The sequence below is a fragment of the Amblyraja radiata genome, chromosome 5 (assembly GCF_010909765.2).
Source record: "Amblyraja radiata isolate CabotCenter1 chromosome 5, sAmbRad1.1.pri, whole genome shotgun sequence".
NCBI classification, from domain to species: Eukaryota; Metazoa; Chordata; class Chondrichthyes; order Rajiformes; family Rajidae; genus Amblyraja; species Amblyraja radiata.
The window spans coordinates 29654958-29681306 of record NC_045960.1 but is presented as its reverse complement, the minus strand read 5'-3'; the positions used below and the strand labels follow the sequence as shown (position 1 = coordinate 29681306).

The 26349-nt window shown below is 41.6% G+C and overlaps 1 protein-coding gene across 47 annotated transcripts in view; it reads left to right on the top strand.

Annotated features, from left to right (window-relative positions):
* The window catches only part of eya4 (EYA transcriptional coactivator and phosphatase 4), a 428629-nt gene that overhangs the window by 364098 nt on the left and 38182 nt on the right, over positions 1–26349 (top strand). For all 47 annotated transcript variants that reach the window (XM_033020875.1, XM_033020872.1, XM_033020887.1 and 44 more), the window contains one exon: positions 23154–23243. In XM_033020875.1, coding sequence (XP_032876766.1) covers positions 23154–23243 — 90 coding nt within the window. The remainder of the gene's footprint in view (positions 1–23153; positions 23244–26349) is intronic.

The window sequence follows — 26349 nt, the reverse complement described above, 5'->3', positions numbered from 1 at the left end:
GTCCAAAATATATGTGAGAATATGACAGCAATGGTGAGTTTTCTGTAGCTTTACAGTTGTTACATTTTGTCAGTACATAAATTGATGAAAGAAGTAGTTAACAATAAAAGAGCACACTTAGTCTATGAACACATTGTTTTCTATCATTCATTCACAGGATGCGGGAAACACAATTATATATTGTCTACTCCTAATAGTCCTTGAGCAAGTGTCAATAGACCTTGTCTTTGAACTACTGTATTGCAAGCAGGGGAGGTACTCAGACAGTGTGTTCAAAGTCAACTCCAATGCTATGGCTATGAAGTTACATAGAGGCCTGACTGGAAAAACGCATCAGATTTCTTTCCCTAAAGGACGCTAATGAACCAGATTGTTTTTCACAACAACACAGCAGTTTAATGGTTACCATTACTGATACCAGTCTTTCATTCCAGATTTGTTTAATTAACGGTCGTGGTGGGGATTTGAACTGGGGATTGGGACTCATGTTGCCAAATCGTTAGTTCAGATCTCTAGATTACCAGCCAGTAGGAACAGCACCATTTCACTGGAAGAGCCAAGTTTAATGGATACTGCATTCAGTGTTAAATGTTGGATATGGTTACAGGTTTTGTGGTTAAAGTCATAGTCTTTAGACTTTAGAAATACAGAGCAGAAACAGGAGTTGGCGCAGACCAGCGATCGTCCCGTACATTAGCACTATCCAACACACTAGGGTCAATTTACAATTTTACTGAAGTCATTTACCTACAAATCTGTACATCTTTTGTGTGTGGGAGGAAACTTGAGCACCCTGAGAAAACCCACGCGGTCACAGGGAGAACGTACAAACTCCATACAGACAGCACCTGTAGTCAGGGTCAAACCCAGGTGTCTGGCGCTGACAGCAACTCTACCACTGCGCCGCCCATTCTACATGACAATTATTAGATTACCTATATTTCCCAACCTCTTGGCTGAGGCTAGCCTTCTATTTGGACCCAGATGCAATAGTGATCAGGTGAAAAGAATCTTCAGATCCATTGACAGCAACGTATCAGATGAGGCCACCATTTCTCAGTCGCATCTTTCTATCGCTTGGATATTGCCACCAGCAGCAACTTGGCATTCAGTGCAGGACTTTCCATTATCTTTCCATTAAATGAATGGACTACCAAATGATTCCATTTCACTCCCAATGTGCCCCGCTTTCCCTCCTCGATTGATCTGTACTCCACATTCATTCAAAAACGCAATAAAACCTCCAAACAAATTTCACAGGAGTATTATCAATGAGAATTTGACACCAAGTCATAGAAGCAGAGTTTAGTGCAGATGGTCGAGATAAGATAAGAGGTGGGTCTTAGATAAGAGATGGGTCTTAAGGAGTAGACTTTTTAGATGGGGGTAGGAGTTAAGGGTCTGAAAAGGAGTTCCGACCCAAAACTCTCTAATATTCCTTTGTCCAGAGATGCTATGCTGCCTGACCCGCTGAGTTACTCCAGCATTTTGAGTCTATCTTGTGTCTTAAGGGGTATCCTTGGGGAAGAAAGAGACATGGTAAACCCATAAAGGTTTAACAAAAAAGTTCCTGACTTTAAGATCTTACAGTTGAGGGCACAGCTATCGATGATTGAAATCAACAGGCTGGAGTCGAAGGAGTACACACTTCTGAGAAATGCAAAGACTGGGAGAGGTGACAAACTAAAGGATAGATGAGTTTGAAAACAAAGATAATATTTAAAAACCTGAAATGTTGCTCAGTTGGGACCTTTTTTAATTCAGCAAGGCCCGAGTCAGAATAAACTGGGTGATGTGAGCTAGAATATTAGCAATCAGAGTTTTGAATGAGTTTATACTTATAGAGAATTAAAGATGACAAAATAAAGTTGATGAAATTCTGAATTGTATTGTAAAATGCTTGGCCAAAATCTTCCACGTATTTCTAAATGCATATTGTTCTCCAGACTCAGGACGTTGTAAATACGCGTAATTGTGAGAAATATGACAATCTCACAGAAAGTAATAAAGCTCAGGGGTTTTGTTGCATGGAGAGGTTTTTTTTTTGCTTTTGCGCAGAAAAGCAGCTGCCACTTGCAATCAGCGAGTCTTTTCTTGCTGCTAATGGGTTTTTAATGTACTTACTGTGAACCAAGACCCCAGCTATAAAATTAAAGACAGATGGAGGAAGACTCAAGACTCTTTCTCAAACTAGTACAAAAATAATTCTCACTCACCTGTCAGACGTAATTAAAAAGATAATAAAAAACATAAATCTAAATAACCTGTGGCATACTGTGAAATAATAAAATGCATTAAAATATGAGGTCAACAAATGCAAAACTGCACTTTTGTATTATATGTTCATAAGTCATTGGAGCAGAGTTGGGCCATTCGGCGCATTGTGTCTACTCTGCCATTCAATCACGGCTGATCTATCGTCCGCTCTCAACCCCATTCTCCTGCCTTCTCCCATAACCTTTGACACCCTAACTAATCAAGAACTTATCAATCTCCACTTTAAAAGTACCCAGAAACGTAACCTCCACTTAACCTCAGACTTAATCTCAGTCCTGATGGAGGATCTTGACCCAAAGCCTCTACCATCCCTTTACCTCCGCTGATGTTGTTCAACCCATTGACTTCCTAAATAGGTTGTTTTATCTGCCAGATTCCAGCATACAGTCTCTTGTGTAAGAAGGAACTGCAGATGCTGGTTTACACCGAAGATAGACACAAAATGCTGGAGTAACTCTGCAGGACAGGCAGCATCTCTGGAGTCTGAAGAACGATCTCAACACGAAACATCACCCATTCCTTCTCTCTAGAGATGCTGCTTGACCCGCTGAGTTACTCCAGCATTTTGTGTCTATCTGCAGTCTCTTGTATCATATACTGTAGATGGAAATTTAGGTTTCTCCTCAAGAAGCTAACAGGTGCTAGCTATTTTATCAGTGGTTTGAATTGAGCTAGAGCCTGATTTCTTTGTTACAATGGTTGGCTGAAGTGCAGCCTACAATCTTTGCAGAATTTCAAGTGGCTCAGGCTGAAAAGAGCTTTAAGAGATAACTTGAAAATCCCACAATTACTAACTAGTGGCTCATTAATATTATCAAAACTCACGGAGATGTCAAAACCATCATTTAGCTACAATCAAATAACGAAGATGATAGCAAATGAAAATTGTGAATATGAAACTGTATGAGCGTTGCCTAAAAGGAAGGCCATGTCATTAAGAAAATTGCTCCTAAATTCAGAATTAATGGAATTAACAGAGAGGAAAATCCTTCTCCGTAGACTTTTTGCTCCCTGCACATCAATCAGGTTGATTCTGAAAGTCACGCGAACATGACAGTACGACTTGAAGTTCAATTCTGCAATTTAAAATCATTGTTTCCTTTCCAGAGTGAAATATGAGGACAACTATTTCTGGATTGTTTTGTGTCACTTCAGAAATCCATCAGGGCACCTCCAGACACGAGTCACCTTCATGTCCCTGGGATGGTTTCTGTGTTGGGAGGCAGGGAATGAACTAAGCTTGACACAAAATGCTGGAGCAACTCAGTGGGTCAGGCAACATCTTTGGAGAAAAAATAGTTGGTGACGTTTCAGGTCGGAATCCTTCTTCAGACAGAGAGTAGAGTGGTGGTGGGGGAGAGAAGGCCAGAACAATTCATGACCGGCAACAGATGACCTCAGATGTTCCTGCGTGGTGAAACTCATAATGGCCCATTGTTGGCTGGGGAAGGTGTGATAACAAAAGGGATACAAGAATGCGAACCGTGGAAGTGGTAGGATGACTAGCGTGGGGGAGGGGGGAGAGATGGGATGGGAGGGAACACAGGAGTTACTTGAAAGTAGAAAAATCAACGTTCATACTGCTGGGTTGTAAGCTAAATATGTGGTGCTGTCACCTATTGGTTTGCAAACTTACATACTGCATCTTTGTTTATTTCATTTGAAGCTGTCAAACATATAAAGCAAAAGTCTAAGATCAATGGCGATGTTACTGAAGAATGTTAAATGGAAATGATCCACAGGGTTGAAATAATTTCATAGACTTTGCAGATTAGAAGGAGCTGTAACGTTATAGATGTATTTTATCTTAAACTCAATGCTGGTAAAAGGATGGGATTAGCAATGGAGTGATTTTGATAGGAAACCATTCCGACATTTCTTGTAGGTTTCCCGCCGTTGTTATAGTTTGCCTCACGAGCTGTTGTTCTCTGACCCAGTGCATCTGTAAGTCTCTGAGCTTGCAGTGGAATCTCACAGAGTGCAAAGCTAACTGCTTGAGGTGAGTTTAATCTGCTGCTCTGAGGCAGAATCACTACCATGAGCGACAACACGAGCAGATGTGGTGGTAAAGAAGGCCTATAGACTACTTGCTTTCCCCAGTCATGGCATTGAGGTGGACATTGGGAAATCATGTACCTGTCCAAATGTTTTTTAAATGTTGTGACAGTACCTGCCTCAACTACCTCCTCTGGCAGCTCGTTCCATATTCCTACCACCTTTTGTGTAAAAAAGTTGCCCCTCAGTTCCTATTAAATCTTCCCCCCCTCCCACCCCCCTCACCTTAAACCTCTGTTTCTTGATTCCTCTAGTCTAGGCAAAAAGACACTGCATCTACCCTATCTATTCCCCACATGATTTTGTACACCTCTATAAGATCACCCCTCATCCTCCTGCACTCCAAGGAATAAAGTCCCAGCCTGCTCAACCACTTCCTATAGCTCAGGCCCTCGAATCCTAGCAACATTCTTGTAAATTTTTCTGCACCTATTCCAGTTTAACAACATCAGGATTAGTTTAAATTAGCATCTCGGTCAGCATGGACATTGTGGGCCGAAGGGCTTGTTCCTGCGTGGTGTTGTTCTATGTTCAATGTAATAGTAAATATGCGTTTTAAATTGATAGTAATGTAAAAGGTTAAGCATTATAAAATATTCCCAGTGAATAGTGGTAAGGCACTAATACTTTCTGGGAAGTAGAAACTAATGAAAAGCCATTAATTTTATGTATTGACTCCATGAAGTGTAACTCCACAAGAGAACTAATTCATACAGGCTTCCAACCAAAATTATCCACAGGAGGAACATTCCTACAAAAAAAAAATCTAATTTTTCATTTCTGAATTCTGTTAAAAATTGTGTGAACTGCAGTTTCACAGTTTTTGCAGGAAATAATTTTAATGTTCTTATTTATTGAAGTGGCATATTGTTGATCCTAGCTTTCTGCACTCTGTAAATTATGTATTTGGCAATATTTCAAGCCATCTGTATCATTTTGATTTGTCTGCAGATGGCTTACGAGCTAAGTATAAAAATGAATCCCACAGCAGGGAAAGCATAGTTTCAAAATGTTTTTTGGTTGAGGGCAGTGTGAAAATCCCAGTAGTTACAGAGGTTTCAGATCGCAACTTTTAAGAAACATTTAGACAGGTACATTAGATAGGACAGGTTCAGAGGGATATGGGCCAAACACAGGCAGGTGGGACTAGTGTAGTTGGGACATGTTGGCCAGGGTGGGCAAGTTGGGCCGAAGGACCTGTTTCCACACTGTAAAGGGCCTGTCCCACTTGGCCATCATTTACGCGACAGGCCGGTAGAAAGACGCTACGACTCTACTACAGGCTGTATGGTCGTGAGAGGTCTCCTATGGTCGTGAGAGGTCACCTGCGACATGTCGCCAGGGGTCGCCTGTATGATCGTGAGAGGTTTCCTGTGGTCGTGAGAGGTGTCCAAAGAGTCGTAGCGTCTTTCTGGTCGCCGCTGAATTTTCAACATGTTGAAAATTTCGGTGACCTATCACGAGTGCTGGCAGTCGCCTGTAAAGGTCGTGAAAGTGGGACAGGCCCTTTAAGTTAACTTCAAACATGATGCAAGGGTTTAGGAAGGAACTGCAGATGTTGGTTTAAACTGAAGATAGACACAAAAAGCTGGAGTGATACAAGGGTTATGTCTCTTGAATCGTGAAATTTGTAACTTCCCAGTTGTCACAATGTCAGTAAGAGACTTGTTGCACTGCATTGGCAGCTTCATACTCAAATTACAACATGTGTATATTTAAAGCAGGCCGTTGATTTATATTCCATGCACCTTAATTGGCAAGGATTTTAATTAGAACTTTATTTATTCCGAAATTTTCCAAGATTGCTAAATTAACGCCACATTTATTGACTTTGATGTGTGCTTGACATTTTCAGCCACATCAGCACAACTCACACCAGTGAAGTTCCCAGTCAGAATGTTGGATTGATCCAAATACCCAGAAATTGTTCTTACTGCAATTCACTCCATGGTCAGTACATCTGCAGTGTTACAGTGTAAATTAAGTATTTACAGACTACTCTCAAGGGGCGTAAATGTTGAAACCTATCTTCGTCCACATTTTTAATCGTCAATCCAAAAGAACTTGATGTTATCATAAAATTGTACAATAATGGCACATAAGGAGCCTATTGAGTCTATGGTAGCTTCTAATATTTTCTCTTGATTCCTATTCCCCCATTCATTCCCCATAATAACCTGCATAAATGCCATTTGATTGATTATGTCCACCACAATCTGAGCTCAGATCAGAGGTAATCTCTGCAAAAAATGTTGTCCTCATCTCTTTTTTATTATCCTCCTTGTATTTTTCTATCCAATGTGTAACCCCTACTATTACAATTTTGTACTTCCCACTCCACAATCTTTTTGGTTGCAGCTCTTCATTTGTTCATCTTCGTACCTTTTGAATACGAATGAGTGTTTCTGAATTTCAGGCAGAGATTTCCAGAACTTTATCACATTGGATGAAAATATTTCTCCTCATCCACTCCCTGGCTGCATTTACATAGGACTTTAGTGAGATTGCATCAGGAGTAATGTGCACAGTTTTAGTGTCCTTAGCCAACAAAGGACACCCTTGCTGTGGAGTAAGTACATGAAGATATACACTGCACTAGTCCAACAGAGGACCAGTATTCTGTAAGAAAGGTTGCAATGGGAAGTTGGCTATGGGTGTTGTCAATGCTCATTATGCAAGTTAACACTAATATAGTCAACAGCATGTAGGTGCAGAATTGGAGGGGGTTACAAATGTTGCCGATCACTATACCAGTGGCAATTGTACGGAGGCAAAAAAAAAAGTAATATGGAGGATTTTTAGTTATTTGGGACGAAAACAGCCAGCTGCTGACCTGGGTGTGAATTGCAGAGGAGAGGTAGTAGAGATAATGTATTGTTGAACTGTATTAAAAGCTGTTAAGAGCAAAAGAGGTCAGGTTAGGTGTAGCATATCATGGCACAGTCATATCCAATGTTGATCATATATAACTGTATAAGATGTGAAAATAGCGACTGTGTATAATAAATAGAGGTATTTAAAAGGCTGTGGGTCTGCGGAGTGGAGCGGGCGGCGCCGACTCTAACATCGGGAGCCTGGGAGCTCCAAACCGGCGCGGCCTTGTCGGCTTCGGAAGCCGCGGTCCCCAGTCAGGAAGCGGCCGTTCCAGGTGGCCCAGCCGCTGAGAGGACTCTCCCGACGCCGGGGCAACACCACCCGGCCAGAACGGCCAGGAACATCGGGCCTCTGTAGAGGCAATAGCGGTGGCCTCAATAGGCCTGACTTTGGGTGAACTGGGGATGGGGACTGGACATTGTGCCTTCCCTCACAGTGGTAACCACTGTGGAGGGATGATTTTTTGTGTGTGTAAGTAAACATGTTAGTCTGTGTCCAAGATGGCTGTCGGAAGGGAGAGTGGACGCTAGCGCGCTTTAGCTGCCGCTGCTCTCTCTTCACATTGTGTTTTTGATTTTTTGTCTTTGGATTTAATTCTGTTTTTAATTTGTGTTTTGGTGATGTCTTTATTATTTATTTTATTCCGATTATATGTTTTATTATTCTTGTTAATCTCTGTAAGGTGTCCTTGAGATTTTTGAAAGGCGCCCACAAATAACATGTATTATTATATTATTATTATTATTACTCTGGAGTCATAAAGTCATACAGCATGGAAACATGCCCATCAGCCCAACTTGCCCGCACCGACCAACATGTCCCTTCTACACTAGCCCCACCTGCCTCCATTTGGCCCATTTCCCTCTAAACCTGTTATCCATGTATCTGTCTAAATGTTTTCTAACGTTGCGATAGCACCTGCCTCAACTACTTCCTCTGGTAGCTCGTTCCATGCACCCACCGACATTTGTGCAAAATACTTACCCCTCAGGTTCCTATTAAATCTTTCACCTTAAATCTACAGTATGTCCCCTGATTCTCGATTCCCTTCTTTTGAGAAAGAGACTCTGTGCATTTACCCGATCTATTCCTCTCATGGTTTTTGTACACCCCTATAAGATCACCCCCCTCATCTTTCTGCGCTCTAAGAAATAGAGTCCTAGTCTGCTCAACCTCTCCCTATAGCTCAGGCCTTCAAGTCCTGGCAACATCTCATAAATCTTCTCTGCACCCTTACCAGTTTGACAACATCTTTCCTGCAGTACAGTGCCCAAAACTGAACACTACTCAGATTTATTGTTCCAAAAGTATAATAATAGATTAGTTGGAATCCACAGCTTTCTGTTTACAGGTGGTTTATTTTCCATTTTGTTTTAATTTCTCAAATCTCACATTAGCTCAATGTAAAATACATTCTCTAAGTTAGATGTTTTTAAAAAATCGTTAAATTGGTTGCATCGCACTAAGACTTCGAAAGCTATGCAACAATTAAAAACAACAGCATTCTCGAGCAAAATGTTTTCTTAACATGTGGTAAACTGATCAAGTTGGCTCCTGTGTCTTCACAATGAAAAGCACACCAGTGCAATTTTCAAAATCTTAACACATGCCAGCTCTGCGCACAGCTCAGATTATTCTCCTTGACTATTTTCATTTCCAAAAAATGATTTGTGTAAACTTTTTCTTCATGGGTTAAAACAACAAATGCTTCCATATGTAGTTCACCTACAATGCAGTGATCATTAAAATATTATACGCCGCTAACGAAAAGGAGACAAAGGTCTTAATTAATATTCAATTCATCAGAAAATTAAATCCCAAATACCCATTCATTTACTATTATAAAATTCTCAATGTATAAAATACCCTTGAATAAAATCTGACAATGTGCACAATAACCACATGTAATTTTTTCAATTACAAATCTCAAATTGTGGAGTACAGTGGCAAATAAATAAACAATGGGTCTTTGTCCCAAACATTATGGAGGGCACTGTAGGTTTAAGACATGAGAGGCAAGGCTTAATAGAAACTTGAATGGCAAGATTTTCCATTCGGAGGTGGATATACGGATCCATTTGATCCTAAAATTCTTCAATTCCGACTCCTTGATCATCACTGAATTTCGTCCCTGCAACTAAGACGATCTGACCTCATGACTCTGGAATTATTTCCAGAAATTTCTGTCTCCTTCCCTCTCTCTCCCCTCTGGACAATTCTTAGCACCTACCTTTTGCTTTCATTGATCTGCCTCAAATTTTGTTCGCCAGCTCTCTTGTGAAGTAATTATTTCTCCATTGAAAGACACAAAGTGCTGGAGTAACTCAGTGGGTCAAGCAGCATCTCTGGAGACTATGTAGAGATGATGTCTGAATAAGGCTCCCGAAGCGAAATGTAACCTATTCATGTTCTCTAGAGATAACCCATTGAGATTCTCCAGCACCGTGTGTCTTTTTTTGCTAACTAGCATCTGCTGTTCCTTCTTTCTACATGTCTCCATTGAAGGTGAGTTAAAAGCTCAGATAGCAGTTGTTCTTTTGCTGTTGTATAAGAAACGTGTGCAAGAAAAGCTAAATAAAAGTGCGGCATGGTGGCGCAGCGGTAGAGTTGCTGCCTTACAGCGCTTGCAGTGCCAGAGACCCAGGTTCGATCCTGATGATTCCAACTTCGGGTGCTATCTGTACGGAGTTTGTACATTCTCCCCGTGACTGCGTGGATTTTCGCCAAGATCTTCGGTTTCCTCCCATACTCCCAAGACATGCAGGTTTGTCGGTTAATTGGCTTGGTTTAAGTGTAAATTGTCCCTAGTGGGTGTAGGATAGTGTTAATGTGTGGGGATCGCTGGTCAGTGCAGACTCGGTGGGCTGAAGGACCTGTTTCCATGCTGTATCTCTAAACTAAACTACAGTAGACTAAAAAACAATTAATTTCTAAGCCACCCTTCAGAAATATCAACAAATTACTGAGCATAGAGTGGCAGACCTTTGACTTGTGTGGTGCTGAGTCACAATTATATTGAGGAAAATTACAGGAAGCCATTGTCCTTCAAGGCTCTAGTCAGTATGCATGTATTGATTCAAGTTCCTCTTCCAGCTGGTTGGCAGAGATTTGATATAAACCTGCCTTTAGTGTTATTTTGGAAGAGGTTCAAGAAGCATGTGATGCGAATGGACAGGTTCAGGAAATATATTTAGGATTGTTCTGAATTACTTAGGTACATTGTCTGTGGGTGATAGAGTATCTAATGATGTGTTTGGCGTACAAGGTTTAGAACACTTACTGGAACTTGCTGATTGTCCTTATTCACTTTCTCCCATGGGTTTCAGTCGCATAAAGCAGCGTGTCCAGTTTCTCATGGATGTCTGTGAATGTAGTGTTTCATGAGCATTGGCCTGAGTTGCACACCATTATTACCAATATTTCCCCACATCATTAGTTTAGTTTTGTTCAGTGTAGAGATACAGCATGAAAACAGGCCCTTTGGCCCAGAGAGTCATCGCCGACCAGCGGCACACGCACACTAACACTCTCCTACATACACTAGGGACAATTTACAATTTTACCGAAGCTAATTAACCTACAAACCTGTACGTCGTGGGAGTGTGAGAGGAAACCGGAGCACCCAGAGAAAACCCCCGCAGGTCACGGGGAGAACGTACAAACCCCATACAGGCAGCACCCGTAGTCAGGATCGAGCCAGAGTCTCTGGCGCCATAAGCAGCAACTCTACCGCTGCGCCACCGTGCTGACCAGTAGTAGATAAAACTATGTACGTAGATTGAGGGTAAGTAGGATGAAGGTTAGAAGGAACCTGAGAAGAAACTTTTTTGCCTCAGAGAATGGTGAGTACACGGAATGCACTGCTGGAGATGGTGGTGGAAGTAGAGTCACTGACACCATTTAAGATGTGAATAGGCAAGCACATGAATGTGCAAGGCACAGCAGCCCACTGGTCAAGTGCTGAAAGATGAGATTAATATGGATTGGTTCCATACTGGTCAATGTGAACATGGCAGCCTGTTTCCATGTTGTATGACTCTTTGGCTGTCTGCCTCAATTTGATTAACACCCTTTTGCTAACCTAAACATTAATTCATTCTGCTATAATAGCTCAGTGGCTGAAGTGTGTACCATCAACAAAATGCACTGCATTTATTGACTTTGGTTATTCTGGCAGCACTTACCAAATTTATCGCCAAGAAAGCTAATGGGAACACTGCCACCTGCAGGTTCTCTTCCAAATTGCACATTTTCCTGATATACGAGCAAAATATATTTTTTGTTCCTTCATTCTAGGTCTACACGTTAGAATTCCCATCCCAAAGTCAGTGAGGGAATACTTACATCAGAGGGCACCACCGTTTAAGAAGGCAGCTCACCATCACTTTTTTTTAAGGGGTTTGACCTCTCTTCGGATCTCCACCACTTCCAAATTGTAACCATTTAGGAAATATTCCTTTCTACCCATACACAATCCAAATTGGATGGCCTCACATTTATCTACATTGAAATAAATTTACTGCTATTTTGCCTGTTTGCTATCTCAATTAATACCCATTAAGCAAGAAACAGTGAAGCATTATGAATAGTTTAATGCTTCCATGGGCACTGCTTATAATCTGTGTGACATTGACAAGCAAACATTTTTTTTAATCCCTTCATTTTAATCATTCAAAAACATTGTTATCTTCTTGCGTATGGCGTGCACAGCCTAAAGTTGTAAGACAACTTGTTCTGTTTGATCTTCTGTTTGTGCACGCCAGGTTGATTGCATTCTTCGAAACAGGGTGGACAACGTGAAGGTTGCAATCTCCCACCCGAAAAATATTGTTATCAGATCCAAACACAAATCCTATCCCGGGGGGGGGCAATATCAATCATTTCTTGCCTAATTAAGTCCCCGCGTACAATCCCCCATGAATCAAGTGTTTAATTATCATATGTACCATAATTGGGACAATGAAATTCTCACCTGCAGCAGCATAACAGGCCTGTAAACACTACGCTCATAGATCATATGTAATAAACAAAAAATTAATTAATAACCTCAATACTAGTGCAAGAAAACCCAAAGTCTTTAGTACAACCAAAGATAATTAATAGTTCATAGTTGAGGTTAGTGTTGTGTAGTATTCAAGAGCCCTTTGGTTATGGGGAAATTATTCTTGAACCTATTGGTCACAGTTTTCAGACTCCTATAACCTCATCCTAATGGTAGGAGTGAAATGAGAGTGTGAAATGAGAGGAGTTTTTATTCCAAGTTGTCTGCTGCTAATTCATTTTCCATAATTTGCTTTCAATCCCTGATTTCGCTAATGGCCTCCTATGAGGTGTTGTATCAAAAGTCTATGAATGTCCATGTAAATGTCATCCATAGCCATCGTTGCTTTAATAATCTCTTCAAACTTCCCCAGCCAGTTTGTCAGATATGATGTATACCTTTGCAAAGTTTACCCTCTCAAATCAGCTGTAAAGCTATAATAATTTCACACACTGGGAACAATTATTCATTTTGCTGCCATATTTTAAGAAAAATATGTTTTTGTCAATTGTAACCCAAAATGGTTGTAAAACAAGAGTTAATAATTTAGAACGGGCATCAATGAACCCCACCGTTTAGCATTTCATGTTTAAACACCTCATCAGACTTGGGTTTGGAGCTTTGTTTCTTACACATCAGAGTGCACTGTTTTGTGCGGTCGATGAGCGTGAGGGGGATGAGGGGAAGACAGTGGGCATCCAGCGTGGGGGGGCCGCCGTGAGGGATGGTGGGAGAACAAAGGGGGACCTGGTGTGAGAGGGGGGGCACTCTAATTTAGAATCTTACGCCCAGGGGAAACCTCTACGTTCGTTTGTTTGTTCGTTCGTTCCGGTGAAGGCGCTGTGCACCTTTTTTTTCGCTTTTAATTTAATTTAAACTTCAAGTTTTCGTGTAACTTGTTGTGTGTTATGACTGTTGGCAGACCAATTTCCCTTTGGGGATGAATAAAGTTCTCTTGGATCGTATCTTATCGTTTATCTGCGGCAGTTGTACACCAAAAGCTCACAACTGTTAAGGGAAATTGCAGATAATACCAAAGGTCATAAATATAGCTAGAAATTTGGCATGCTGGTCTATATAATTGAGTTATTACTGTGCAAAGTGTTTGTTTTAAATATATGTGGCACGGATCTGAATGTCAAGTCACAGTGATAAGGAAACCAGCGTATTAGGTATGTCTAACGGGGGTAATTTGGTCTCTGTTTTCTCAGCCATGGAACTAAAGGTATCAATGAATCTTCCAGTTGTCTAGACATCAATAAATTTTTAATTATTACTATCCACAGTTCACTCCTCAGGATTTAAGTTAGAATGAGAACTGCGGCTAATATAGCCGTAATAGGATAGGTGGGAGGACAAAGGCTATTGACTGTAGGGTATGTGGTATATTTTATCAGTGAAGTGACAGTTTCAAGAGTACTTTGGAATACTTTACTAGATGTACACAGGAAGAATTACTGAGCCATTAAATGAGAATGAGACAGACTGTGAAAAGCAATGTCAAAATACTGGCCAACTTGCCAAAATGTAAATAGAACTGAGGCACACTGAGTGTAATTGCTGGTGGAGGGGTGAAGAAGAACTATAATTAACACATGTACTTCTTTTTTACAACAATGTGGAATGCATAATCTTATTTTAGTAGAAAATATTGTTGTAGTCATTGAAATAGAATTTAAAATATGTTGTTAAAAACCAAATAACTTGTCATTTGCCCCTCTCAGTTCAAAATTATAAAAACAGACTTTTATTAAAAAAAAAATGTACACAAAGTAAATATAGCAAAAAAACAATAGATTTGTTCTCATGATTTTTGCACAATTTACAGCAAATCAATTTTCCCTACAATTATTACGTTCGGGTATAGTGGAATGGTTGAAATAAATATTTTATTGTGTTATACGTACAAGTATGTCAAATTATAATGTTCATTGCAGACTTACAAAATATCTCATGGTAGTAAATCTATTTTTGTTTTAGTTTGGTTACCATAACAACAAATAAGGAGGATTGGTATTTGACCCATTATGACCCGCAGTTGATGATGGTTTCTGCAGCTGATGCCAGTTGGTCTGCAGAATTTAAAAAAATGCTGAACCCTTAAATAATGGTTCTTGACAGAACAAGACAGGTGTCAAAGAAGACTACAGTCGCTTGATTAAACTTTGCTGCACAGAGTAACCCTAACTTACCCAATTCACTTTCTCGATATTTCTACTATGCTTCCCCGTGACTTTCAGTCTGAAGAAGGGTCTCGACCCGAAACGTCACCATTCCTTCTCTCCAGGGATGCTGCCTGTCCCGCTGTTAAGGGCCTGTCCCACTGTACGAGGTAATTCAAGAGTTCTCCCGAGTTTCCCCTGATTCGAACTCGAAGAATTACGGTAATAGCCGCTCGTAGGTACTCGGGGCTCTCGTGGACATTTTTCAACATGTTGAAAAATTTTCACGAGCTTACCGCGTTTCCCGAGTACCTGCCGTTAGCGTTACGAGCCACTAAGAGATGTCCCGAGCTCTGACGTACGCGCTCCGTACATTCTACGTGCTTACCACAAGTTTGATTTTTTTTTTAAACTCGCGAGAACTCTTGAATTACCTTGTACAGTGGGACAGGCCCTTTACTCCAGAATTTTGTGTCTTTCTGCTATGCATCTACGCCAAAAGACATATTGACACTCATATCTGCATGCAGAAGGCTAACAGAATGATTGAAACAGATGAGCCTTGGTCAAAATTATTTCCAATAACATTTTAGAGTGTTAATGGAAATACTTTTAACCACAGCAAAATCATGCCTTTAAAATCCACACTTTCTCACGTGGATAATCCCATCGTGTTTATTGTCTCGAAATACAGCGTGGAAACAAGCCCTTCGGCCCCCTGAGTCCACACTAAATGTTAATCACCCATTTGCACTGGTTCCATCTTATCCTGCTTTCATATCCATTCCCTACACACAATGGGCAGCTTACAGAGGCCAGATAACCTATAAGTCCGCACGTCTTTTGGATGTGGAAGGAAACCGGAGAAGCTAGAGAAAACCCACGTGGTTACAGGGAGAATGAGCAAATTCCACACCTACAGCACCCAAGGTCAGGATCGATCCGGGGTCTCTGGCGCCGTGAGGCAGGAGCTCTACCAGCTACATTCATACATACAGATGTATTCTCGAGGGAGTTAGATATAGCACTTGCGGCAACCGGAATCAAGGGATATGTGGAGATCAGGATCGGGATACTGATTTTGGATTATCAGCCATGATCATATTGAAGGGCGGTGCTAGCTCGAAAGGCCTACTCCTGCATTAGGGTCTTGCACCTATTGTCTATGCTAATTAGGGTCCTGCATCTATTGAGATTACTCCTGCATCTATTGTCTATGTTTCTGTTTACACCACTCTTCTGAGACACAAAGCTGAACATTCTGCTTTGAAACTTAGTTATGGCCGAGCACTTTTGCTGATTGAAGTTATACGGCTGACGATCAGGCAGCATCTGTAGAGGCTGGTTTGTCCACCATGTACAGGAGGACAACCATTCTATTTGCAGGCTGCCGTGAAGTGACTGAATTGGCTTCATGTGTGGCAGGTCCTGGGCTATGGTGGGAGGAGAGAGGCTGAGAGAGGCTGAGAGAGGCACAGGGGTCAGGGGTAGACCCAGAGATTGAGAAGCCCACGATCATTACCAAACAATGAGGGTCATGGGGAAAAAGAGGTTTAGTTTAGTTTAGAGATACAGCGGGGAAACAAGCCCTTTGGCCCACTGAGTCCGCGCCGACCAGTGATCCCCGTACACCAGCACCATCCTACACACTAGGGGCAATTTACAATTTTTACTGAAGCCAATTAACCTACAACCCCGCATGTCTTTGGAATGTGTGAGGAAAGTGGAGCATCTGGGGGAAACCCACATAGGCACATGGAAAACGTACAAACTCCGTACAGATACCACCCGTAGTCAGAATTGAATCTGAGTCTCTGGTGCTGAAAGGCAGCATCTCTACCCCTGCGCCATCGTGCCAGTATGGGGCGAAGGCCAGCTAACTGGGATTGTTGCCGGAAGGTTGTGTTCAGCAGTCGGGAGTCCATCAGTATCGGGAGGTTTGTGGGGAATGGTGTGCGAGTGGTCAGAGTGAGAAAATCAATGGTTTAGCTGATAGGTTGGAAGGTAGGGACTTTCAATGCTGATTCACCGCAGCATTGTCATTTGGAAATGAGTATTCTAACCTTTTGCAGCTGAGTGCATGTTCAGTGCAGTCAGGCAATAGGTCTCCCATCCCCACGTCCCTTCACTAACCCAATCCCAACCCATCACAATTAAATAAATTAAAACAGGTTTCAGGGGTCATGGGGAGAAGGCAAGAGAATGGGGTTAAGAGAGAAAGATAGATCAGCCATGATTGAATGGCGGAGTAGACGTGATGGGCCAAATCGCCTAATTCTGCTCCTATAACATGAATTTATGATCTTATGAAATTATAATCAAATTGATTGCGGATTGATTTTCATTACTGGTTGTGATGTTTCTACAAGCACTTGGTGCTCTCTAGAAATCTTTCAAATCTTCTATTAACATTTGGAGAGGGTGATGTGGAAATTGCTGAGATGTGCTGTATCCTGAAATCAAGGCTTCCACATAATCAGTTGCTCCATGAACTGGGTACATTACCAAGGCATCCCTGATGTACATACGACAGGTAGAATGAATGTAGAGCACAGAGAACCAGCCAGACACCTAGAAGGTGAAGGTAGAAGCATTGTCAGAGGATGCCTGTACACCTACACCTCAGAGAGGAGCTACAGAGAAGAACTTCCTCTCTACAATCAACAAATTGCTGCATCCACAGCAGCAGCGTTAGAGTACGGTTCGAATGCGTTGCCAGCTGCTGTTCAAATGGCTGAGGCTTTGTGCTTTCATGCATCCGAGTACTAGCCAGTTAAGTGGCAGTCTGCTGTGTGTGTTCATATATTTGACAGATCTGGCCAGCAAAGGTTATGCAATGATGGCACGGTCGTTCACTTCAGCGCACAACACTCGTGCAAGTGGGCAGCACATATGCAGCAAATGCCAGGCTGGGAAACAAGGTGTGATGGAGCAGACCATTTACAATTGGTGACGGTTTCACTGCCTTGAGTCTCTGGAGGAGCCCAGTAGTATTCAGCAAAGTGGATGTCAAGATAAGTTCATAAGTGATAGGTGCAGAATTAGGCCATTTGGCCCATCAAGTCTACTCCGTCATTCAATCAAGGCTGATCTGTCTTTCCCTCTGAACCCCATTCTCCAGCTTTCACTCATACTAATCAAGAATCTATCTATCTCAGCCTTAAAAATATCCACTAACTTTGCCTCCACAGCCATCAGTGGCATTGAATTCCATAGAATCACCACCCTCTGACTAAAGAAATTCCACCTCATCTTCCGAAAGGAATGTCCCTTAATTCTGAGGCTATGACCTCTGGTCCTAGACTCTCCCACTAGCGGAAACATCGCCTCCACATCGACTCCATCCAGGCCTTTCACTATTTGGGATGTTTCAATGAGGTTCCCCCCCCCCCCACCCCCTCATCTGTGGTAACCTGCAGTAAGCTGCACCAGTTTGCCAATGTGAAAGGGAACAACAATGGACAGAAGGGAAGAATCAGGAAAGAACCTAAACTGGGATTTTTTTACCCATATCGACTGTAAGAAAGCCAGCCAGCTGTAATGCTGCTAAATAAATCCCAATTCCCCATTTAATGAATGTCTACCCTTGAATTTCTCTCAGTTGCTGAATAGCATGCCGTCCACCTGGCCACAAAGCAAAAACTAAAAATAAACATCCCAAAGCAATGATCAAATTCACCAAAGTATGCCATATTTCCTACAGGCATCAGCCAATCACCCAGGTCATGATCTGCCATGTGAATTAGATGGCCCAAGAGTTTCTGAGAAGTTCAAGCCCAGTGTTGCCATTGAAAGGCTGCAGCCCACTGACTGTCGGTGGTTTTAAAGTAAACCTTGCAGCAGCCAGAGAAGTCACATTCTTAAGAGAAGCTGCTTGGTGACCCTCAACAGGAAGGTAGACAAAAATGCTGGAGAAACTCAGCCGGTGAGGCAGCACCTATGGAGCGAAGGAATAGGTGATGTTTCAGGTCCCGAAACCCTGCTTCAGACTGAAGAAGGGTCTCGACCTGAAACGTCACCTATTCCTTCGCTCCATAGATGCTGCTCACCCGCTGAGTTTCTCCAGCATATTTGTCTACCTTCGACTTTTCCAGCGTTTGCAGTTCTTTCTTAAACATCAACAGCTAGGTGATGTTAGTGGGAACATGATCTCCATCATCCTGACAGGTCATCCGATCACCAATATCAGGCAATAGCCTGTATAACAATATCCACTCATGGAAACAGTTCAACAGTTAAAGTGATGAATATCAAGGCCATAAACAAACATGAAACAGAAAATACAAATACAATGAATAAGAATACAAAGCAAATCTTACGGAGAGATTTAACATTTGTTGGCAAACTTACAAAATAAGTGCAGAAAAATTATAATTTTGCCTGTTACAGCTAAAATCTGTACATAATTTCACATTTATTTTAGTTTAGTTTATGGTGACAAGTATGTACCATGCAAGCATTTTGTTGCTTGCTATCCAGTCAGCGAATTAAGCTGTCCACATTGTACTGGTACAGGATAAAGGGAATAATATTTAGTGCAAGATAAGGTTCAGTAAAGTCAATAGACAATAAACAATAGGTGCAGGAGTAGGCCATTTGGCCCCTCAAGCCAGCACCGCTATTTAATGTGATCATGGCTGATCATCCACGATCAGTACCTCGTTCCTGCCTTCTCACCATATCCCTTGACTCCGCTATCTTTAAGAGCTCTATCTAACTCTCTTTTGAAAGCATCCAGAGAATTGGCCTCCACTGCATTCTGAGGCAGAGAATTCCACAGATTCACAACTCTCTGGGTGAAAAAGTTTTCCCTCATCTCCGTTCTAAATGGCCTACCCCTTATTCTTAAACTGTGGCCCCTGGTTCTGGACTCCCGAACATCAGGAACATGTTTCCTGTCTCTAGCGTGTCCAATCCGTTAATATACGTCTCAATAAGAACACCTCTCATCCTTCTAAACTCCAGAGTGTACAAGCCCAGCCGCTCCATTCTATCAATATATGATGGTCCTGCTATCCCAGGAATTAACCTCGTGAACCTACACTGAACTCCCTCAATAGCAAGAATGTCCTTCCTCAAATTTGGAGACCAAAACTGCACACAATACTCCAGGTGTGGTCCCACTAGGGACCTCTTTGCTCCTACACTCAATTCCTCTTGATATGAAGGCCAACATGCCGTTAGCTTTCTTCACTGCCTGCTGTACCTGCATGCTTACTTTCAGTGACTGATGAACAAAGACCCCCCCTGATCTCGTTGTACTTCCCCTTTTCTCAACTTGACACCATTCAGATAATAATCTGCATCCCTGTTTTTGTCACCAAAGTGGACAACCTCACATTTATCCACATTAAACTGCATCTGCCATGCATCTGCCCATTCACCCAACCTGTCCAAGTCAACCTGCATTCTCATAGCACCTCCTCACAGTTCACGCTGCCACCCAGCTTTGTGTCATCTGCAAATTTGCTAATGCTACTTTTAATCCTTTCATCTAAATCATTAATGTATATTGTAAAAAGCTTCTGTCCCAGCATCGAGCCTTACGGGACCCCACTAGTCACTGCCTGCCATTCTGAGAAGGATCCGTTAATCCCTACCCTTTGTTTCCTGTCTGCCAACCAATTTGCTATTCATGTCAGTACCCTACCCCTAATACCATGTGCCCTAATTTTGCCCACTAATCTCCTATGCGGGACCTTATCAAATGCTTTCTGAAAGTCTAGGTACACAACATCCACTGGCTCTCCCTTGTCCATTTTCCTAGTTACATCCTCAAAAAATTCCAGAAGATTAGTCAAGTATGGTTTCCCCTTCGTAAATCCATGCTGACTCGGACCGATCCTGTTACTGCTATCCAAATGTGCCGCTATTTCATCTTTTATAATTATCTCCAGCCTCTTCCCCACCACCGTTGTCAGGCTAACTGGTCTATAATTACCCGTTTTCTCTCTCCCAACTTTCTTAAAAAGTGGGTTAACATTAGCTACCCTCCAATCCACAGGAACTGATCCTGAATCTATAGAACATTGGAAAATGATCACCAATGCATCCACGATTTCTAGAGCCACATCCATAAGTACTCTGGGATGCAGACCATCAGGCCTTGGGGATTTCCTGCCTAATGTGAATTATCTTCAGTTCCTTCGTCACCCAAGGTTCTCTGGCCACTAGTACATCTGGGTGATTGTTTGTGTCTTCATTCATGTAGACAGATCCAAAGTACCTGTTCAACTCGTCTGCCATTTCCTTGTTCCCCATCATAAATTCACCTGTTTCTGTCTTCAAGGGTCCATCTTTGGCCTTAACTAATTTGTTCTTCTTCACATATCTAAAGAAGCTTTTACTATCCTCCTTTATATTCTTGGCTAGCTTACCTTCGTACCTCATCTTTTCTTCCCGTATTACCTTTTTAGTTATCTTCTGTTGCTCTTTAAAACTTTCCCAATCCTCTGGCTTCCTGCAATTCTTTGCTATGTTATACTTCTTCTCTTTTATTTTTATACTGTCCTTGACTTCCCTTGTCAGCCACGGTCGCTCCTTACTCCCCTTAGAATCTTTCTTCCTCTTTGGAATGAACTGATCCTGCACCTTCTGTGTTATTCCCAGAAATACCTGCCGTTGTTGTTCCACTGTCATCCCTACCAGGGTATCTTTCCAGTCAACTTTGGCCAACTCTTCCCTCATGGCCCCATAGTCCCCTTTATTCAACTGTAACACTGACACTTCAGATTTTCCCTTCTCCCTCTCAAATTGTAGATTAAAACTTATCATATTATGGTCACTACCTCCTAATGGCTCCTTTACCTCGAGTTCCCTTATTAAATCCGGTTCATTACACAACACTAAATCCAGAATTGCCTTCTCCCTGGTAGGCTCCAATACAAGCTGCTCTAAGAATCCATCTCAGAGGTACTCCACAAACTCCCTTTCTTGGGGTCCAGAACCAACCTGATTTTCCGAGTCTACCTGCATGTTGAAATCTCCCATAACAACCGTAGCATTACCTTTGCGACGTGCCAATTTTAACTCTTGTTTCAACTTGCACCCTATATCCAGGCTACTGTTTGGGGCCTGTAGATAAATCCCATTAGGGTCTTTTTACCCTTACAATACTGACTCTACATACTGATGTCATCCCTCGCAAGGGACTGAATTTAATTCCTCACCAACAGAGCTACACCACCCCCTCTGCCCACCTGTCTGTCTTTTCGATAGGACGTATACCCTTGAATATTCGCTTCCCAGTCCTGGCCCTCTTGCAGCCATGTCTCTGTAATTCCCACAAAGTCAAACCTGCCAATTTCTAACGGAGCCTCAAGCTCATCCACTTTATTTCTTATACTTTGTGCATTCATATATAATACTTTTAATCCATTACTCCCCTCACCTTTCACATCGATTCCCATTTCACTTGGCCATATTCCCCTATCCCTTCCAGAGCTTTCTGCCCTGTTAATTCTGGTGTCTTTCTTAACTTTTCTTATACTCTCTTTCCCTTTAACTCCATCTTTATATTTCCAGTTTGTATCCTCCCCCCCCCCCCCCCCCCCCCCCCCCTCCTCCCCTCCCCCCCCCCCCCCCCTTCCCCAACTGGCAGAATGACAAAAGTGGTTCAAGCTTTGTTGGTTTGCCTCATATCTCAATTTGAGCCCAGCAGTGTGAAATGTATTGAAGCATGTAAATAGCATTGTAGGGCATTGTAGTGCTTCTCTGGAAGCCTCACAGGAAATTCTGTACTGTTGTTGTAAATACATTCTCATTAGTAAATCCGCCACCTATATTTTGAAAGAATCTGATGTTACAAGTTCCTTGTACCTTTCCAAACCTCTAGTTTCCCTCTCCCCCGACTCTCAGTCTGAAGAAGGGTCTCGACCCGAAACGTCACCTATTCCTTTTCTCCAGAGACGCTGCCTGACCCTCGGAGTTACTATCACAGCATTTTGTGTCTATCTTCTGACGCTACAAGAGTTGCACAGTTTCAATAGTGCGTTCCTGGGAGTTGATTTCTGAATCAAGATAATGTGACTCACCTTTAACATAAATTTACTTTTTATTTATTAGAAGTAGTGTACAAAAATATAACCAGCGGCATATGACATAATACACTTATTGTACAGCTTCAGTTTGAATTTTAGTTAAAGTCAAGAGAAAAGAAGGGAGAAAAAGCAAGAAAGAGAAAAAGTGGATGTGCAAGGATAGAACCCCTAGACTACCAAAGTGGTGTAGCCAAAGAGTGAGTACGTAAAAGAAATAAGAAAAGCGTAGAGAAATAAAAAGACAAAAACAGAAAGAAAACAAAAGGTGATGATATACCTGCCTCACATCCCTCCCCACCCATCACCCAACCCGTAATTAGATTCAACTCCAAAATTGTGTTGCACCATACTATCCTTGTAATAAATCAATGAATGGTGTCCATGTCTTCGAAAAATCTCTGTTTTTTCTGCTAAGACAAGTCTAATATTTTCAAGATGTAGCGTCTCAGACATGTTTGTAATCCACATTTTATAAATTTACTTTTTGATAAAAGGAATGACTTTAGTTATTACATTCTCTTTTAATGAAGGAAGTCGTACATGGTTTTGAAAGAAACTATTCCAGTAAATGTACGTGGTAAAGACTGCAGTGCTGTTTCAGGTCTCTTCCGCGCTCTCGTTAATTATATGAACTAACCATACAATATAACGATCCCACAAAGTTGAAAAGCAGTACAGTTTCTGATGGCAACGTTTATTTTTCAGGACCCACCAATGGCTGTTACACTTGGACTGCGAATGGAAGAAATGATTTTCAATCTGGCCGACACACATTTATTTTTCAATGATCTAGAGGTACCAACATTTTAACAACTACAGAATTTGTTTTAATGGTCAGAAGTTTCCAAAATATATCTTTCAGTTTTATTGCAAACGTGCCAACTTTCATATTTTGCTGAGATTAATGAAAGGTTTGTTTTTAACGATTGAAGGAAAAATGTGAATTGTATCTGTTTTCTCAAATGATATTGTGCTGATTGATACAACTGTCATTAAAATGTGTGTTGTTTTGCAGATGGTAAATTACTTTAGTAATTCGGAGCAAATTTTTCATTCCATTTGGAAAACAGAAAGACTCTGTGTTCCATTCGCACCAGATAGCTGGAATATCAGATTTAGAATAAATTGTCAGTGAATGTATGATTTTGATAAAAAAGATTAAATAGATTGCAGAGCTTTTGCCCTATAGCTAACTTAGTTAAGCCTTTGGCGTTCAGCCAGGAGGCCATTAGTTCAAGTTCCAGCTTTGCCTGACCCTCAAGTTTGCCTGCTTGTTGGATTCCTTTTGCCGGTTCTCAGCCAAGACGTTTACTCAGGCGTTACAGAAGAAGGGCAAAAACTCAATAAAACATAGAAAGATAGAAAATAGGTGCAGGAATAGGCCATACGGCCCTTCGAGCCAGCACCGCCATTCAATATGATCATGGTTGATCATCTAAAATCAGTACCCCGTTCCTGATTTAAGAATGCTATTGCACCCAGGCCACAGAACAAATTGCGAGGAGCCCATCTGACAGAATCCAAGTAGAAAATGAGTAATAATTTTTAGGTTAAAGATGGCAGTATGCTCTGTACTGGATGTTTTGGACTTGGAAGAATCCGGTATCAGTTACACATCAATCCTGTTTGAGTGAGGCTCAGAGGGGGAACATGGCTATTAACTATTCATGGTAGTAGCTTCACTTAACTCTGCAGAGTATTCCCCTGTACACAAGTAAATAATGTATTTGCCATACATTATGCAACAATGGAAATGAACGGCTGCAGAAGAATAGGTGATTGTAATTAAATGAATAGAACAACAGTAAAATAAATCGGCTAAATAACTCATTGGCACCACAGAGAGTAAACAATCAAGGGCTTTAACAGAGTTTCAGGAATTAGTCAAAGCCATTGTTACAAAGGAAGAGAGCAAGGAAACAGAGCAAATGACAAGCCATGGTACTGAAATCCTTTCAGCAAATTAAATGTAATCCTAGCACACAGATGCTAATTGAATTGAATGAAATTGAATGGAAAATTTAGGCATCAGCTGTAGTAGGTTAAATTAGATGCCAGAGATGAATGCACATGCCTGAGCATTATGTGATGCCACATATTTATTATTATTCAATAAACGGAGGAAGTGCTAGTTTTGAGACTAGAACAAATAAGCCCTTGGTGTTTGCAGCAATGTCATGTTAGTTAATTTCAATATCAATTAAAATTAGCCTTGTTTCAAAAGGCATTTTAGATCAACAATCTGCTCTTTTCTCATTCCTCCTGTATCTAATGGTTCTGTACTCCCTGTTATCTAGGAACTATAGAGCTCAAGTTGATCCAATGTGACGACTGACTCAGCAGTAGAAATACTTTGAGGATTAACACCACGGTATCAATAAGTTCATGTTCATAAGTGATAGGAGCAGAATTAGGCCATTTGGCCCATCAAGTCTACTCCACAATTCAATCGTGGTAGATCTATCTTTCACTCTCAACCCTATTCTCGTGCCTTCTCCCCATAACCCCTGACACCCTGGCTAATCCAGAATCTGTCAATCTCCTCTTCCCCTTCTGAGCTCAATGTGGCAGGTCCGGTGGTACCCTGTGGACATTACCTCTCTCCTCTCCACATCCTGTACCTCTCCTCTCCACATCCTGTACCTCTCCTCTCCACATCCTGTACCTCTCCTCTCCACATCCTGTACCTCTCCTCTCCACATCCTGTACCCCTCCTCTCCACATCCTGTACCTCTCCACATCCTGTACTGGAGCATCTTCTTCTTATGGAGTCCACACACAGAGCTGAACACACTTCTCAGCATCTGCATACAATGGTGTCCGTCTGGTGCTTCTTGTGCGTGGTGGTGGAAAGATTGGTGGAAAGAGGGCCGCAAGGAGAACGCTCTTTCGTTGACCCCCTGGAGCATGATGCAACCCCTATTTCTCTTGCATATTGTACCATTCCTTGAACGTTTTCCAGTTCAACTTTAATTCCTGACGACATGATGTTATGCTGCAGACATTGTGCACCTTCCCACGGAGAGGAACAAGCTGGCTTCTATTCGTAGAAACAAGAAACTGCAGATGCTGGTTTACACAAAAATACACAAATGCCTTCAGCCCCTGTAGAAGGGTCTTGACCCAAAGCACCTGGGGAAATATAAAGTAGCTGCAAGGATATAGCACCTTCTCATTTCATTTTACATCCCAAAGTGCCTACGGCCAACAATATGTTTTTAAAGTGTAGTCACTGTTGTTTAAAAGGGGAATGCAGAAGCCAGATTGTCTGTAATAAGTGGAGATGTTGGTTGAGGGATAAAAGTTCTGGAAAGATACCCTATTCCAACAGTCCCAAGGGATTTCCCACATTCTTGTGTCTAGCCAAGGAGGCTATGGTTTGATCTGTGAACAATAGCGCTTCTGACAGTCCATAACACTCCCAGCGCACAACCAGAATATCACTCAGGTTTTGTGCTCATTAAACCCTCATCCTTCTGATCGAGCGACAAAAATACTGCAGTTGGATAAATCAGACTTAATGAGGCGGATTTTGAAAATGTGGTGAAGGAGCATATCAACAAAACCAACAAGTTTGTGTCAAGCGTTGCCTAAACTAATCACATTTTACTACCACACAACGCACCTTAATCTCTCTCTTTTCAAATATTTATCCAACTTTCATTCATGAATTTGTTTCAGTAATTATGACCGTGGAAAATATGATCTTAACCCATGTACTGTATAAAGATATCTTAAAGTTTCCTTGAATAATATCTTCATTATCTGAAATTAATGCCCTCCTTAATTACTTTACAAACCTGTTTATCAAACCATATGATCCTTTATCAAAGATGAATATTAGACCATACCTCAAGTCTTTCGACTCTAGCTGAGAACGCATCAACTTCTAGGATCTCCT